The sequence below is a fragment of the Coregonus lavaretus genome, assembly GCF_964263955.1.
Source record: "Coregonus lavaretus genome assembly, chromosome: 7".
In the NCBI taxonomy this organism is placed as follows: domain Eukaryota; kingdom Metazoa; phylum Chordata; class Actinopteri; order Salmoniformes; family Salmonidae; genus Coregonus; species Coregonus lavaretus.
The window spans coordinates 54,889,954-54,904,174 of NC_139994.1; the positions used below are offsets into that span (position 1 = coordinate 54,889,954).

General features: G+C 44.3%; 1 protein-coding gene across 5 annotated transcripts in view; it reads left to right on the forward strand.

Moving 5' to 3' along the window:
• The window catches only part of LOC311132985 (receptor-type tyrosine-protein phosphatase delta-like), a 121,560-nt gene that overhangs the window by 75,314 nt on the left and 32,025 nt on the right, over positions 1-14,221 (forward strand). For 3 of the 5 annotated variants that reach the window (XM_084166390.1, XM_084166391.1, XM_084166392.1), the window contains 3 exons: positions 533-574; positions 1,136-1,233; positions 6,887-7,010. In XM_084166390.1, the coding sequence (XP_084022516.1) occupies positions 533-574; positions 1,136-1,233; positions 6,887-7,010 (264 nt within the window). The remainder of the gene's footprint in view (positions 1-532; positions 575-1,135; positions 1,234-6,886; positions 7,011-14,221) is intronic. The other 2 variants (XM_084166393.1, XM_084166394.1) reach the window with 1 other exon arrangement.

The following is a 14,221-nucleotide window of genomic DNA, read 5'->3' on the forward strand; positions in this document are numbered from 1 at the left end:
GATGAAAAGACCAATGACAGACACCTGTCTCAGGCGGGAGAGTGGGCAAAGCTATTATGAAACCTCAGCTATCTGGCACACGGTGACAGCCTTTTGTGCGCACGAACACTGAAGTGCTAACACTATTTACATTCAACAATATCAGTTCCACCTTGTCAAAGTAAAGTCCACTAAAGTTTCATGCAAGGTGAAACTTCCTGCCTGCAGGCTTTCTATGATATCTGATGGTCAGAATGGATCTCATTATAGGATTAGTATGATTGCTTGACTCAGTTCTTCAGTGTCCTCGAATTGTCTCTCCTGCTCTGTTTTGTTTCCATTTCTTTTCCCCTGATTTACGCATTTTGGCTAGCTTCTAGCATGTCAATGTGTGCGGGACTAACTGGTCAATGTGACATTTTAGATGATACAATGTAGAACTTTAGTTTCCATCAGACCCCTTCCCCAACTGTTTCTAGCCCTAAAACTAAATAATCATCACATTTCTACAATCGTCTGCAACTTTTTATTTATACAGCCGTTTCCTCCACAGGTTCAGGTGACCCTAGTTACCCCAGTAACTTCCATTTGTCAAGTTAGTTGGTCTTGTTTATGCATTCACCATATTCTTCCTTTCTCTCTTTTGTTTTGTTCCGGGTTTTTCCCCCATCACCCTGTCCTACTCCTTTCTACATACTTGTAGTCAATCTCACCCCCATCTAATCCACACGTTACTCATTGCCATGTCATCCATCGCAGGAGAAAGAGTAAAAAATGACAACCCAGTCATCAATCAAAGCAGACAACATCATTCCGGCCTAACTTTTTGCTTACTTTCTTTGTCGTTTGGTTTGTTTGTGCATTTGTTTGTGTCTTCCGTCATGCTAACTCTCGCCGGTCGCTTCGGCTTAAATAACATTCTTCTCTCACAGTAGGAAGTGTTACAGGAAGTGAAGTGTGCTTGATGAATTCTCATTGGCTTCCTTTCCTGTCATATCTTCCTATGAGCATGCCACTGCTTTGAGTGAAAAACTGGCCTAACAATGATCACTTCCACTTCTTACACACATGCTGCTTTTCTAATGATTCACTGGTTGTAAATGTGGTAGCAACCCCTTACCCCTGGCGACTGACCTCTTGTCCGTTTGATTGACAGGCATGGCCAACCACCCACCGATCCCCATTCTGGACCTGGCCGATCATCTGGAGCGATTGAAAGCCAACGACAACCTGAAGTTTTCACAGGAATATGAGGTAAACATGAGGCTTCAGTGTGTCTCCTATCTGTTTGTGTCCTACATGTGTGCATATTTAGGTCAGATTGGAGGTGTTATCGGAGAAAGATGACTGTTTTCCGATTAACTAAGATGCCATCTATCATTCAGAACAAAGGGTTGGTATATTAAAGGCTTTCGACATTTGATTATGCTGTATGGTCACAGTGAAAACATCACTGGGTGTCCAGGTTGGGACTGCTATAGTTTATGTGAAAACATGAACATGATTCCAATAATATATGTGCTTGTTAGCGTATGCAACCCCAACAGTTTAGGCTCATGTGTCCGAGAGAGAGGCTGGCTGCCCTCTAAACTCATTGTGTCACTCATTGTCACTCATTGTGTAATGTGTCATGGAGTTTATTTAAGCCTCAAGTCTCGCCATGTAATGTTATTTTTCCGGAACCCTTTAATCCGGTCATTACAAAATTGTTACAGCCCTGTCACCCTGCCGTTCAGCAAAGCCAGTCCTCACATGGCAGCTGGCATACGGGGAAAAAAATTAAGATGGCTTCCCATGGAGAACCTGTTCACCGGTCGCACCCAGGAAACCCAAATCCCCAATCCTTCCAATCTGCCCGATGCAAAGTGAAAATGAAACATTCATGTAGTGACAGCGGGCTTGATTGAAAGGACCGTCATCCCTACGCCGCCGTATCTCTGAACGGTAATCATTTTGGCATTTAATATGGACGCAGCTCAGAAAAGGTCAGCATCTCACCAACGCGCCGTAAACTCATTAGCCCGCAGACAAGGCGAGGTGACTCGTCAGCCAGGATTCGCCAAAGTCTCTCATCTTCGACCGGGGAGGGAGAAGGGAAGGGGGGCTGGGGTTGTCTTCGGTTCAGTGCGTTCACAAAGACATAATCCTATTTTTGTGATTTCATCAGATGATGAAACCTAGTGGGTTTGATTGATTGGAGCAGAATGTCAGGGGCCAAAAGTAAAGTAACTGTCGCCAGGTTTTTCCCTCCCCTCACACTCATCACTCTCGGCAGCCACTCCACAAACGGGGAATGAAATACCTTTAAAGCCCAATAAATCTCCCCCGTTTTCCCACCACCGCTCGTCATTGCTAGATGGATTTTGTGCGAAACACAATGGGAGTAAATCTAAATAGATGGACTTGCGTACGACTGTATGTCACTGAAGCTGCAGAATTGTGCTGGAGTGCCGTGGTCCTTTCAGGGGCATTGTGTGTGATGGAACTGCAGTCGACCTCTATCTATCTCTCTCCCCTCTTGTTCTCTCTCTGTCTCTACCTCTGCCTCAGTCTCTGCCTCTGTCTCTGTCTCTGCCTCTGCCTCTGCCTCTGTCTCTGCCTCTGTCTTTGTCTCTGCCTCTGTCTCTGCCTCTGTCTCTGCCTTTGTCTCTGCCTTTGTCTCTGCCTCTGTCTCTGCCTCAGCCTCTGTCTCTGCCTCTGTCTCTGTCTTTGTCTCTGCCTCGATTTCTGCCTCAGTCTCTGCCTCTGTCTCTGCCTCAGCCTCTGTCTCTGCCTTTGTCTCAGGCTCTGCCTTTGTCTCAGGCTCAGCCTCAGTCTCAGCCTCTGTCTCTGCCTCTGCCTCTGCCTCTGTCTCTGCCTCTGTCTCTGTCTCTGTCTCTGTCTCTGTCTCTGTCTCTGTCTCTGCCTCTGCCTCTGCCTCAATCTCTTCCTCTGTCTCTGTCTCAATCTCTGCCTCAGTCTCTGCCTCTGTCTCTGCCTCTGGCTCTGTCTTTGTCTCTGCCTCTGTGTCTGTCTCTGACTCTGTCTCTGTCTCTGTCTCTGTCGCTGCCTCAGCCTCTGTCTATGTCTCTGCCTCTGCCTCTGCCTCTGCCTCTGCCTCTGCCTCTGCCTCTGTCTCAGCCTCTGTCTCAGCCGCTGTCTCTGTCTCTGTCTCTGTCTCTGTCTCTGTCTCTGCCTCTGTCTTTGTCTTTGTCTTTGTCTTTGTCTCTGTCTCTGTCTCTGTCTCTGCCTCAGTCTCTGCCTCAGTCTCTGCCTCAGTCTCAGCCTCAGTCTCAGCCTCTGTCTCTGACTCTACCTTTGTCTCTGCCTTTATCTCAGCCTCAGCCTCAGTCTCTTCCTCAGTCTCTGCCTCTGTCTCTGCCCTTGTCTCAGTCTCTGCCTTTGTCTCCAACTCTCTCTCCCTGTCCCTCTCACTCCCTCTCTCTCTCTCTGCGGGCTGTACCACTACTGCTCCAAACCATGAGATCACGATGTGGCTGGGTGCCAAACTCCCCCGACCATTATTGCAGTTTAAGTACATTGAATTTGAGGCAGGTATTTTCACAAGGAATAGAAAGTAATTTTCTGAGCACAATGAAACAAGGGTTCTTTATTATGAGCAATGTAGCGACCTACTGTTTCAACATATTTGGATGAAAATGTGGCAGCTCAGGCAAAATTGTGTCCTGTCTGACTCACACTGCATTCTGGTCCCACAGTGTAAATTCTGCAGATAATAAATGTCACACAGCTGATTTGGCCTTACTCACAATGTTCACATGCTTTTAACCCTAAGAATTTTTTTCCTTACATTTTACATGTACATTTTAGTAATTTAACAGATACTCTTATCCAGAGCGACTTACAGGAGCAAATAGGGTTAAGTACCTTGCTCAAGGGCACATCGACAGTTTTTCACCTTGTTGGTTTGGGGATTTGAACGAGCGACCTTTCAGTTACTGGCCAAAATGAAATCATATCTACACCTAACGTTAACTATCCAGTATTTTGGTCCAATGAGGAAAATAAGATTGTTGGGGTCTTTTTTCTGGTTTATTCTTAATTTCCAAGCAAATATCCCAAATGCTTTTTCTGTGATTCCTTCAGAGAAATCAGGGAGAGTTTATCCAAGACCCTAAATGCCTCATGTATAAACAAACATAATCATTTCACCACTAAACAAGGAAGGACAAAACGTTTGGTTGTGAACTCTAGAGCCTTGTTCGGTTTCAATACTTACAATGCATCCTTCCTCCACCCTTCTTAAAAGGAATCACTAACCTGACATGACTGGATTGGTGCAAGCAACATTTCCACTAGCTTGCTTTCACCAATTATGTCATGTCACTGCCAGATCAGTTATTACTATTGAGGAAGGAAGGAAGCGTTTAAGTAATATTTGAAAAGTTATACTTCTCTATGCCTTCTGTCTGCCCTTTGGCTTCTAATACCTTTTATTCCTAGTAGTAAGCATAATCCAGCTCATTACTCCTTTAGTGGAAACATTAAACATCAGAGACTCTGATCATTAAAGAACACAGCCCAATATTTCCTCTGACATGTGAAATGGAACACTATCTTTCACAACATGGTGTTTTCTCCCAAATGGCTAGTGGTATTACATTTTATAACCCATTTATTTGCGGTGAGGGATCGTTTTCAAATCAGGCTTTACAGAGCTATAAAAGGATTAGATTGCTGATTCTTTTGGTTGTACTCAACTGTACGGCTCTTCTGTGTACCATAAACACTAACCCGATAGAAGGACCAAGGATGGTGGAGAGAAAACATGGCCTTTGTGGAAAACCTAATCTAGAATGGCTAAAATGTTGGACTCTTATCATTGTAGTTATTAAAGTAGACTATTGTAGTGTTATTTTTCTCCTTACTAAGGTTGGCAGCCATTGTCCATTGTATACAATAATAGTCCTAGCAAATAGAGATAAAGAATGACCTTTGACTAAAAGCATATTTGAAAGTCAACACATCCCGCCATGTTCTTTCCCCTTCATTTATGCCGTGAAGACAGTACTCTCTCTCCAGGCTTATGAGACCAATGTTCAGCCATTGTATGCTTCTCTGCCAACTGTAATTTGAAATTTGTCAACCCAAAGACATTGCTTGCAGGCAGATGCCTATCAACATTCCATTTTCAAAAGACAGCGAAGAGTCAGAATACATTTTGTTACAAAAGTAAATGACTTGAGGTCGGTAAATGCTCCATAAAAAAGCAGTTTCAGACACAGACTATTCGTTTTTTATTAGAATTGTGTACGTTTTAAGCTTGTTATGAAGTGTACTTTTTCCTCACAATTCTTCAAGTTATCTCACAATTTAATAGTTTCTGAATAAGCATAAATGTTTTTTTGTGAATAACGTTCAACTCTCAATTAATGATCTTTCGTCAATAATGGCTGATCCGTCAATAATGTCTGATCCCTGACCGTGATCCCACTCTCCGAGGTTGTCTCAGGGGGAGTGGGATATGCAAAAAGATACATTTCCATTTCACACCTCACTCTCATACAGCTTACCCACTTGTACAGGCAGTGAAACAGGACAAATATAAGCATCCCCTATTTGACCTTTGTTCATTCCAAGGCAGCGTCCCAAATGGCACCCTCTCCCCTTTTATAGTGCATTACTATTGACCCCTTAGGACACATAGGGCTCTGATCAATAGTAGTGCACTAAATAAGGAATAGGGTGCCATTTGGGACGCAGGACAATACACCACACCAACCATCCTTCAGTTTAGACTGACAAAAAAGGACACTCAGTTAAAACCATGACATTCATCTGATTTCACATTAAATAGCTGTACGCCATTATGAATGTAGTATGTCGTAATTGTGCCTTTCACTTTAGCAAGTGAAAGCATCCAACTTTTAAAGAGCAATTCAGAATGTCATGCGATTGAACTCAACTTCATGAAGGTCACACATGCCGAGCTTATCTATAGTTGAATAATCTTCCTGTACACTTAGCTTTATATTAAAGTTATATATTTTTTGTTATTACTCTCTATGAGTAGGATTTGTATGTAGCATCGTTGCTGTATATGCTATACTGTATTTGTATACCCACTGCTTGTCAGCTAGCTCAGGGTTTCCCAGACCCCCCAGGGTGCACGTTTTGGTTTTTGCCCTAGCACTACACAGCTGATTCAAATAATCAAAGCTTAATGATGAGTTGGTTATTTGAATCAGCTGTGTAGTGCTAGGGCAAAAACTGAAATGTGGCCCCAGGACCGAGTTTGGGAAACCCTGAGCTAGATGATGACGGCAAATACACTTTGACATGGGGGGAAGAAAAAAATTAAATGTACAGTGTATTTATCCCTCCTCCTCTCCATTTCAGAACCAGTCTGACCAGTGTACAGTATATGCATGTAAGCATGCGTTACTGGATACCTAGGGACGCATAATATGGAATGATGGCGATAGAATACGCCAGCCAGCCTTGGGACGGCTAAATTCACCAGGGCTTGTCACTTACACAAAATGTCTGTCACGCTACATGCCAAAATAACCCTGGACGCTTTGGAAAATAGCAGTTAAGGCAGTCGAACGATATTGACTTGCATTGGTTTTGTGCCACAAATGCAAAAAAATATAAAATTGGAGACAGTGGCCAGGTAAACCAAACCAAACCAAAGCATGGATTGCTGTCATACCGTGTCCATCAACTACTTACAGGGCAAGAAAACCAATATGAAATGTTGTAATTTGGGTGAACTATCCCTTTAAATATGTCTCATGAATCTACCCAGTACTGTAAATTTTTTTGCTAATCCTCTGAATTATTATTATTGATCCTAGTTTGAATCCATAGTACTTGTCAGGGAGATGGAGCTAATTGGTGGTATTGAGCACAATATACTACTGTAAGTGATAAAGGAATTAATATAATATCTCTCTACTTACAGTCCATCGACCCCGGGCAGCAGTTCACGTGGGAACACTCCAACCTGGAAGTCAACAAACCAAAGAACAGATATGCTAATGTGATAGCATACGACCACTCCAGAGTCCTGCTATCGGCTATTGATGGTAAGCAGCTCTCCCCTTGGCTTGAAATGACTGTCGAGTAAGTCTACTTATATACCACTGTCTTCTGTCCCCTAGGAGTATTAGCATACATTGAGCTATGGTATCCATGAAATCATATACACACTGCCACGGTTTTGCAGGTGAATTTAAGATTTCAATAACATTCCTATATGAGGAATTACTTTATAAATGTTTTTTTCCTCTCAAAGCGTTTCCTCCACCTACTGTTTCCATGCGTCTTCAGACTATCAGCCATGATGTTTTATTCAACCTATAAAGGACCTCAATTGAACTCTTATCACGCATATCTTCATGATGTCTTTCTATCGGTAGTTTGTTTCAGCTAACAGTTATTTTTTTGAAGAGCTAGTTAATCCAGCTCTCTTCTGTCACGCACAAGCACACACACACACACACACACACACACACACACACACACACACACACACACACACACACACACACACACACACGTCTAATGAACCATTTCCATTTAATATTTCCCATAGACAAAAAACAAAAACAAAAACATAAACAGACTTCTGCTCTCCCAGTAAGTAGATAAAGTCTCTTTGCAGTCTCCCAGAAAGCCCATGCAGCTGAGAGTGTTGATGGACCCCATTAACTAGGCATAAACACACATCTGTACGCCCACATCGACGCCTTTGTGAGGGAGGAAACCGCTACTCTGCCAGACAGGCTTGTGGGACTTCCCCCCAGAGCTCTAAACAAAGCCATTGGCAACCAGGACTTCTTTGTTTACTTTGATTGAGTTATTTTGGCGTGAGGGACTTGGAATGGAGGAAGACTTCCTTGGCTGCTTTTGGAATCCCCTGATTTGTGGTAAAGTGTAGGGTAGACTACATTTACATTTACATTTACATCATTTAGCAGATGCTCTTATCCAGAGCGACTTACAAATTGGTGCATTCAATTTATGAAAGCCAGTGGGACAACCACTTGTTTTTTTTGTTAGTTTTTTTTATGGGGGGGGGGGGGGGGGGGGGGTAGAAGGATTACTTTATACTATTCCAGGTATTCCTTAAAGAGGTAGGGTTTCAAGTGTCTCCGGAAGGTGGTCAGTGACTCTGCTGTCCTGGCGTCGTGGGGGAGCTTGTTCCACCATTGGGGTGCCAGAGCAGCAAATAGCTTTGACTGGGCTGAGCGGGAACTGTGCTTCCGTAGAGGTAGGGGAGCTAGCAGGCCAGAGGTGGATGAACGTAGTGCCCTCGTTTGGGTGTAGGATCTGATCAGAGCCTGAAGGTAAGGAGGTGCCGTTCCCCTCACAGCTCCGTAGGCAAGCACCATGGTCTTGTAGTAGATGCGAGCCTCAACTGGAAGCAAGTGGAGTGTGCGGAGGAGCGGGGTGACATGAGAGAACTTGGGAAGGTCGAACACCAGACGGGCAGCAGCGTTCTGGATAAGTTGTAGGGGTTTAATGGCACAGGCAGGGAGCCCAGCCAACAGCGAGTTGCAGTAATCCAGACGGGAGATGACAAGTGCCTGGATTAGGACCTGTGCCGTAGGTAGGGTCGTACTTTGCGAATGTTGTAGAGCATGAACCTGCAGGATCGGGTCACCGCTTTGGTGTTAGCGGAGAACGACAGGGTGTTGTCCAGGGTCAGGCCAAGGTTCTTTGCACTCTGGGAGGAGGACACAATGGAGTTGTCAACCGTGATGGCGAGATCATGGGGCGGGCAGTCCGTCTTCCCCGGGAGGAAGAGCAGCTCCGTCTTGCCGAGGTTCAGCTTGAGGTGGTGATCCGACATCCACACTGATATGTCTGCCAGACATGCAGAGATGCGATTCGCCACCTGGTTATCAGAAGGGGGAAAGGAGAAAATGAATTGTGTGTCGTCTGCGTAGCAATGATAGGAGAGACCATGTGAGGATATGACAGAGCCTAGTGACTTGGTGTATAGAGAGAATAGGAGAGGGCCTAGAACTGAGCCCTGGGGGACACCAGTGGTGAGAGCACGTGGTGCGGAGACAGATTCTCGCCACGCCACCTGGTAGGAGCGACCTGTCAGGTAGGACGCAATCCAAGAGTGAGCAGCGCTGGAGATGCCCAACTCGGAGAGGGTGGAGAGGAGGATCTGATGGTTCACAGTATCAAAGGCAGTGGATAGGTCTAGAAGGATAAGAGCAGAGGAGAGAGAGTTATCTTTAGCAGTGCGGAGAGCCTCCGTGACACAGAGAAGAGCAGTCTCAGTTGAATGACCAGTCTTGAAACCTGACTGGTTTGGATCAAGAAGGTAATTCTAAGAGAGATAGCAGGAGAGTTGGCTAGAGACGGCACGCTCAAGAGTTTTGGAGAGAAAAGAAAGAAGGGATACTGGTCTGTAGTTGTTGACATCGGAGGGATCGAGTGTAGGTTTTTTGAGGAGGGGTGCAACTCTCGCTCTCTTGAAGATGGAAGGGACATGGCCAGCGGTCAAGGATGAGTTGATGAGCGAGGTGAGAAGGTCTCCAGAAATGGTCTGGAGAAGAGAGGAGGGGATAGGGTCAAGCGGGCAGGTTGTTGGGCGGCCGGCCGTCACAAGTCGCAAGATTTCATCTGGAGAGAGAGGGGAGAAATAAGTCAAAGCATAGGGTAGGGCAGTGTGAGCAGGACCAGCGGTTTCATTTGACTTTTAGCGTTGGCTATGCTAGAGGGGAATTGAGTGACACTTAACTTGAACCCTCGGTCCTTACAGGCCCACATAACAATGTCATGATAATCATTTACATTTACATTTTAGTCATTTAGCAGACGCTCTTATCCAGAGCGACTTACAGTTAGTGAGTGCATACATTATTATTTTTTCATACTGGCCCCCCGTGGGAAACGAACCCACAACCCTGGCGTTGCAAACGCCATGCTCTACCAACTGAGCTACATCCCTGCCGGCCATTCCCTCCAATACCCTGGACGACGCTGGGCCAATTGTGCGCCGCCCCATGGGTCTCCCGGTCGCGGCCGGCTACGACAGAGCCTGGATTCGAACCAGGATCTCTAGTGGCACAGCTAGCACTGCGATGCAGTGCCTTAGACCACTGCGCCACTCGGGAGACCATAATGTTATAACATATGTCATAAACAGTCACAACACAACATGTTCAGCATCATCTGTTGACTTGTCATAGTCATTAATCATGTCCACAACATGTTGTTGTTGTTGTTGTGTGTCATACGACGTGAATACCACTTAATTAATTTGTATGCTTCCACAGGACTTTCATTTAGTTAGCCAACCTTTGTGTCTTCCCCCCATTTTGAACTTCAAACCATCCATCAAAATGTCTCCTTTCATTTTGACATTCCTCACCAGATGAATACACATTATGTAAGCAAACATCTGTATAGTCAGTTTTCCACTGTACTCTGCTCCAAAGCTGTCCTTGGACTCTATTCTTAACTCAGTTGAGACGCAGTTCAAAGTGGGCAAACTTGAGTCACTGGCCAGCTGTTTCTCAAAAGGTCAGCTAGTTGGAAATCACAACATAATCACGGTTTTCCGTGCTTGATCAAGGAGCTTTTAAAGTCCAGCTGTACTGGTTATTCTCCAATTGTTGGAAAGTTATGATGCCGTCATAAATCGTGAAGGCAGGTTGATGATGAAGCGGCGGAGAGAAGCAGACTCATCAAATCAAATCAAATGTGATTTGTCACATGCTTCATAAAAAACAACAGGTGTAGACTAACAGTGAAATGCTTAATTACGGGCCTTTCCTAATAATGCAGAGAAAAATAAATTTAAAATAGCATATATATATATATATATATATATATATATATATATATATATATATATACAGCTCTGGAAAAAAATAAGAGACCACTGCACATTTGTTCTTAAATCAGCATCTCTACATGTATGACAGCCATTCCATTCCAGTGTCTGTTGAATTCCAACACAGGCACACCTCATTCTACTGAATTAGGTACTGATTAGGTGATCACCTGAACCAAATCTTATTTAACAGGGAAAAGTATAAAAACCACTGCTGTGGTTATCACTATTCTCTTGCAATAGGACCAGCTGGATGGCAAAAACAGTGCTAATAGTACCTCAAAAGTAATATTAATTAAAAAAATTACTATTGACCATGCCAAAAGAGTTGAAAAGGAAAGTTTTGAGTGAGGAAAAGAAAGGTTCAATTCTGGCGTTACTGCCAGAGGGATACAGTGAGCGTCAGGTTGCTTCCATCCTTAAAATTTCAAAGACGGCGGTTCATAAGAACAAAGTCAAGCAGCAGACATTGGGGACAACAAAGCTACAGACCGGCAGAGGGTGAAAACGACTCTCTACTGACCGGTATGACTGCCAACTCATTCGAATGTCACTCAACAACCGTAGGATGACACCTAGTGACCTACAAAAAGAATGGCAAATGGCAGCTGGGGTGAAGTGCACGGCGAGGACGGTTCGAAACAGGCTCCTAGGGGCAGGGCTGAAGTCGAGCAAAGCTAGAAAAAAGCCCTTCATCAATGAGAAGCAAAGAAGAGCCAGGCTGAGGTTTGCAAAATACCATAAGGATTGGACCGTAGAGGACTGGAGTAAGGTCATCTTCTCTGATGAGTCCAATTTTCAGCTTTGCCCAACACCTGGTCGTCTAATGGTTAGACGGAGACCTGGAGAGGCCTACAAGCCACAGTGTCTCGCACCCACTATGAAATTTGGTGGAGGATCGGTGATGATCTGGTGGTGCTTCAGCAAGGCTGGAATAGGGCAGGTTTGTCTTTGTGAAGGACAAATGTATCAAGCCACGTACAAGGTTGTCCTGGAAGAAAACTTGCTTCCTTTTGCTCTGACATTGTTCCCCAACTCTGAGGATTGTTTTTTCCAGCAGGACAATGCGCCATGCCACACAGCCAGGTCAATGAAGGTGTGGATGGAGGACCACCAGATCAAGACCCTGTCATGGCCAGCTCAATCTCCAGACTTGAACCCCATTGAAAACTTCTGGAATGTGATCAAGAGGAAGATGGATGGTCACAAGCCATCAAACAAAGCCGAGCTGCTTGAATTTCTGCGCCAGGAGTGGCATAAAGTCACCCAACATCAATGTGAAAGACTGGTGGAGAGCATGCCAAGACGCATGAAAGCTGTGATTGAAAATCATATTGATTTCTGAACTCTTCCTAAGTTAAAACATTACTATTGTGTTGTTTAAAAATGAACATGAACTTATTTTCTTTGCATTATTCGAAGTCTGACAACACTGCATCTTTTTTGTTATTTTGACCAGTTGTCATTTTCTGCAAATAAATGCTCTAAATGACAATATCTTTATTTGGAATTTGGGAGAAATGTTGTCAGTAGTTGATAGAATAAAACAAAAATGTTATATTTACCCAAACACATACCTATAAATAGTAAAACCAGAGAAACTGATAATTTTGCAGTGGTCTCTTAATTTTTTCCGCAGCTGTATATATGCAGTACCAGTCAAAAGTTTTTACACACCTACTCATTCAAGGGTTTTTCTTTATTTTTACTATTTTCTACATTGTAGAATAATAGTGAAGACATCAAAACTATGAAATAACACATATGGAATCATGCAGTAACCAAGAAAGTGTTAAACAAATCAAAATATATTTTATATTTGAGATTCTTCAAAGTAGCCACCCTTTGCCTTGATGACAGCTTTGTACACTCTTGGCATTCTCTCAACCAGCTTCACCTGGAATGCTTTTCCAACAGTCTTGAAGGAGTTCCCACATATGCTGAGCACTTGTTGGCTGCTTTTCCTTCACTCTGCGGTCCAACTCATCCCAAACCATCTCAATTGGGTTGAGGTCGGGTGCTTGTGGAGGCCAGGTCATCTGATGCAGCACTCCATCACTCTCCTTCTTGGTCAAATAGCCCTTACACGCAGTCGTGGGTGAACAGGGAGTACGGGAGGGGACTAAGCACGCACCCCTGAGGGGCCCTTGTGTTGAGGGTCAGCGTGGCGGACGTGTTATTGCCTATCCTCACCACCTGGGGGCGGCCCGTCAGGAAGTCCAGGATCCAGTTGCAGAGGGAGGTGTTTAATCCCAGGATCCTTAGTTTAATGATGAGTTTGGAGGGCACAATGGCGTTGAACGCTGAGCTGTAGTCAGTGAACAGCATTCTCACGTAGGTGTTCCTTTCGTCCAAGTGGGAAAGGGCAGTCTGGAGTGCAATAGAGATTGCGTAATCTGTGGGTCTGTTGGGGCGGTATGCGAATTGGAGTGAGTCCAGGCTTTCTGGGATGATGATGTTGATGTGAGCCATGACCAGCCTTTCAATGCATTTCATGGCTACAGATGTGAGTGCAATGGGGCGATAGTCATTTAGACAGGTTACCTTGGCGTTTTGGGGCACAGGGACTATGGTGGTCTGCTTGAAACATGTCGGTATTACAGACTGGGTCAGGGATAGGTTGAAAATATCATTGAAAACACTTGCCAACTGGTCAGTGCATGCTCTTGAGTACGTGTCCTGGTAATCCGTCTGGCCCTGCGGCCTTGTGAATGTTAACCTTTTTAAAGGTCTTGCTCACATCAGCTATGCACTCATGACATCTTGCCTGGGCTTACAGGCCAACCTAGTACTCTAAAAGAGGACTTTTACCAAAAGTTACTTCAGTGTGTATTATGCCTCGTAAAATGGATAACCATTAAAATTCCTAACACACATGCCACTTTCAGACTTTTCTAAGACAAGCTACCAATTTTACATTTTACATTTTAGTCATTTAGCAGACGCTCTTATCCAGAGACTTACAGTTAGTGAGTGCATACATTTTTTCATACATTTTGTAGGTGATTCTTCGATCACTTGCCAGGTTTGATATCTGCACCATAGTATTAGTTGTGTTTCTTTCTTGATAACGATATTGAAAGTCTTGCAAGCAGATGGTTGCGTTCTCCACAAAAAAAAAGACACTCCAGCCGTCTGCCGAGAAACCATTTAGCAAATAGGCGTCCAGACACTCTTGTTTTGATTAAATCATGATAGTGTCTCTTTTTCCTTGCCCGTCCATTTTGAAAGCTTGGGGCTTAATTGTCTTTCTCCCTTGTCCATCATGGAAATATACAGCCAGGCAACGGCTGTAGTAAAGGGTTTAGGAGAGAAAAGGAAGGGAGGAGAAAAAAAGGACGGGTAAGAAATGTTGGGTTTTGAATGAGCTCACACTCTCTCTCTTTTTGGTTGCACTAAATAAGTTACCTGGGAGAAAAGGGGAAGGGTAGATGAGAG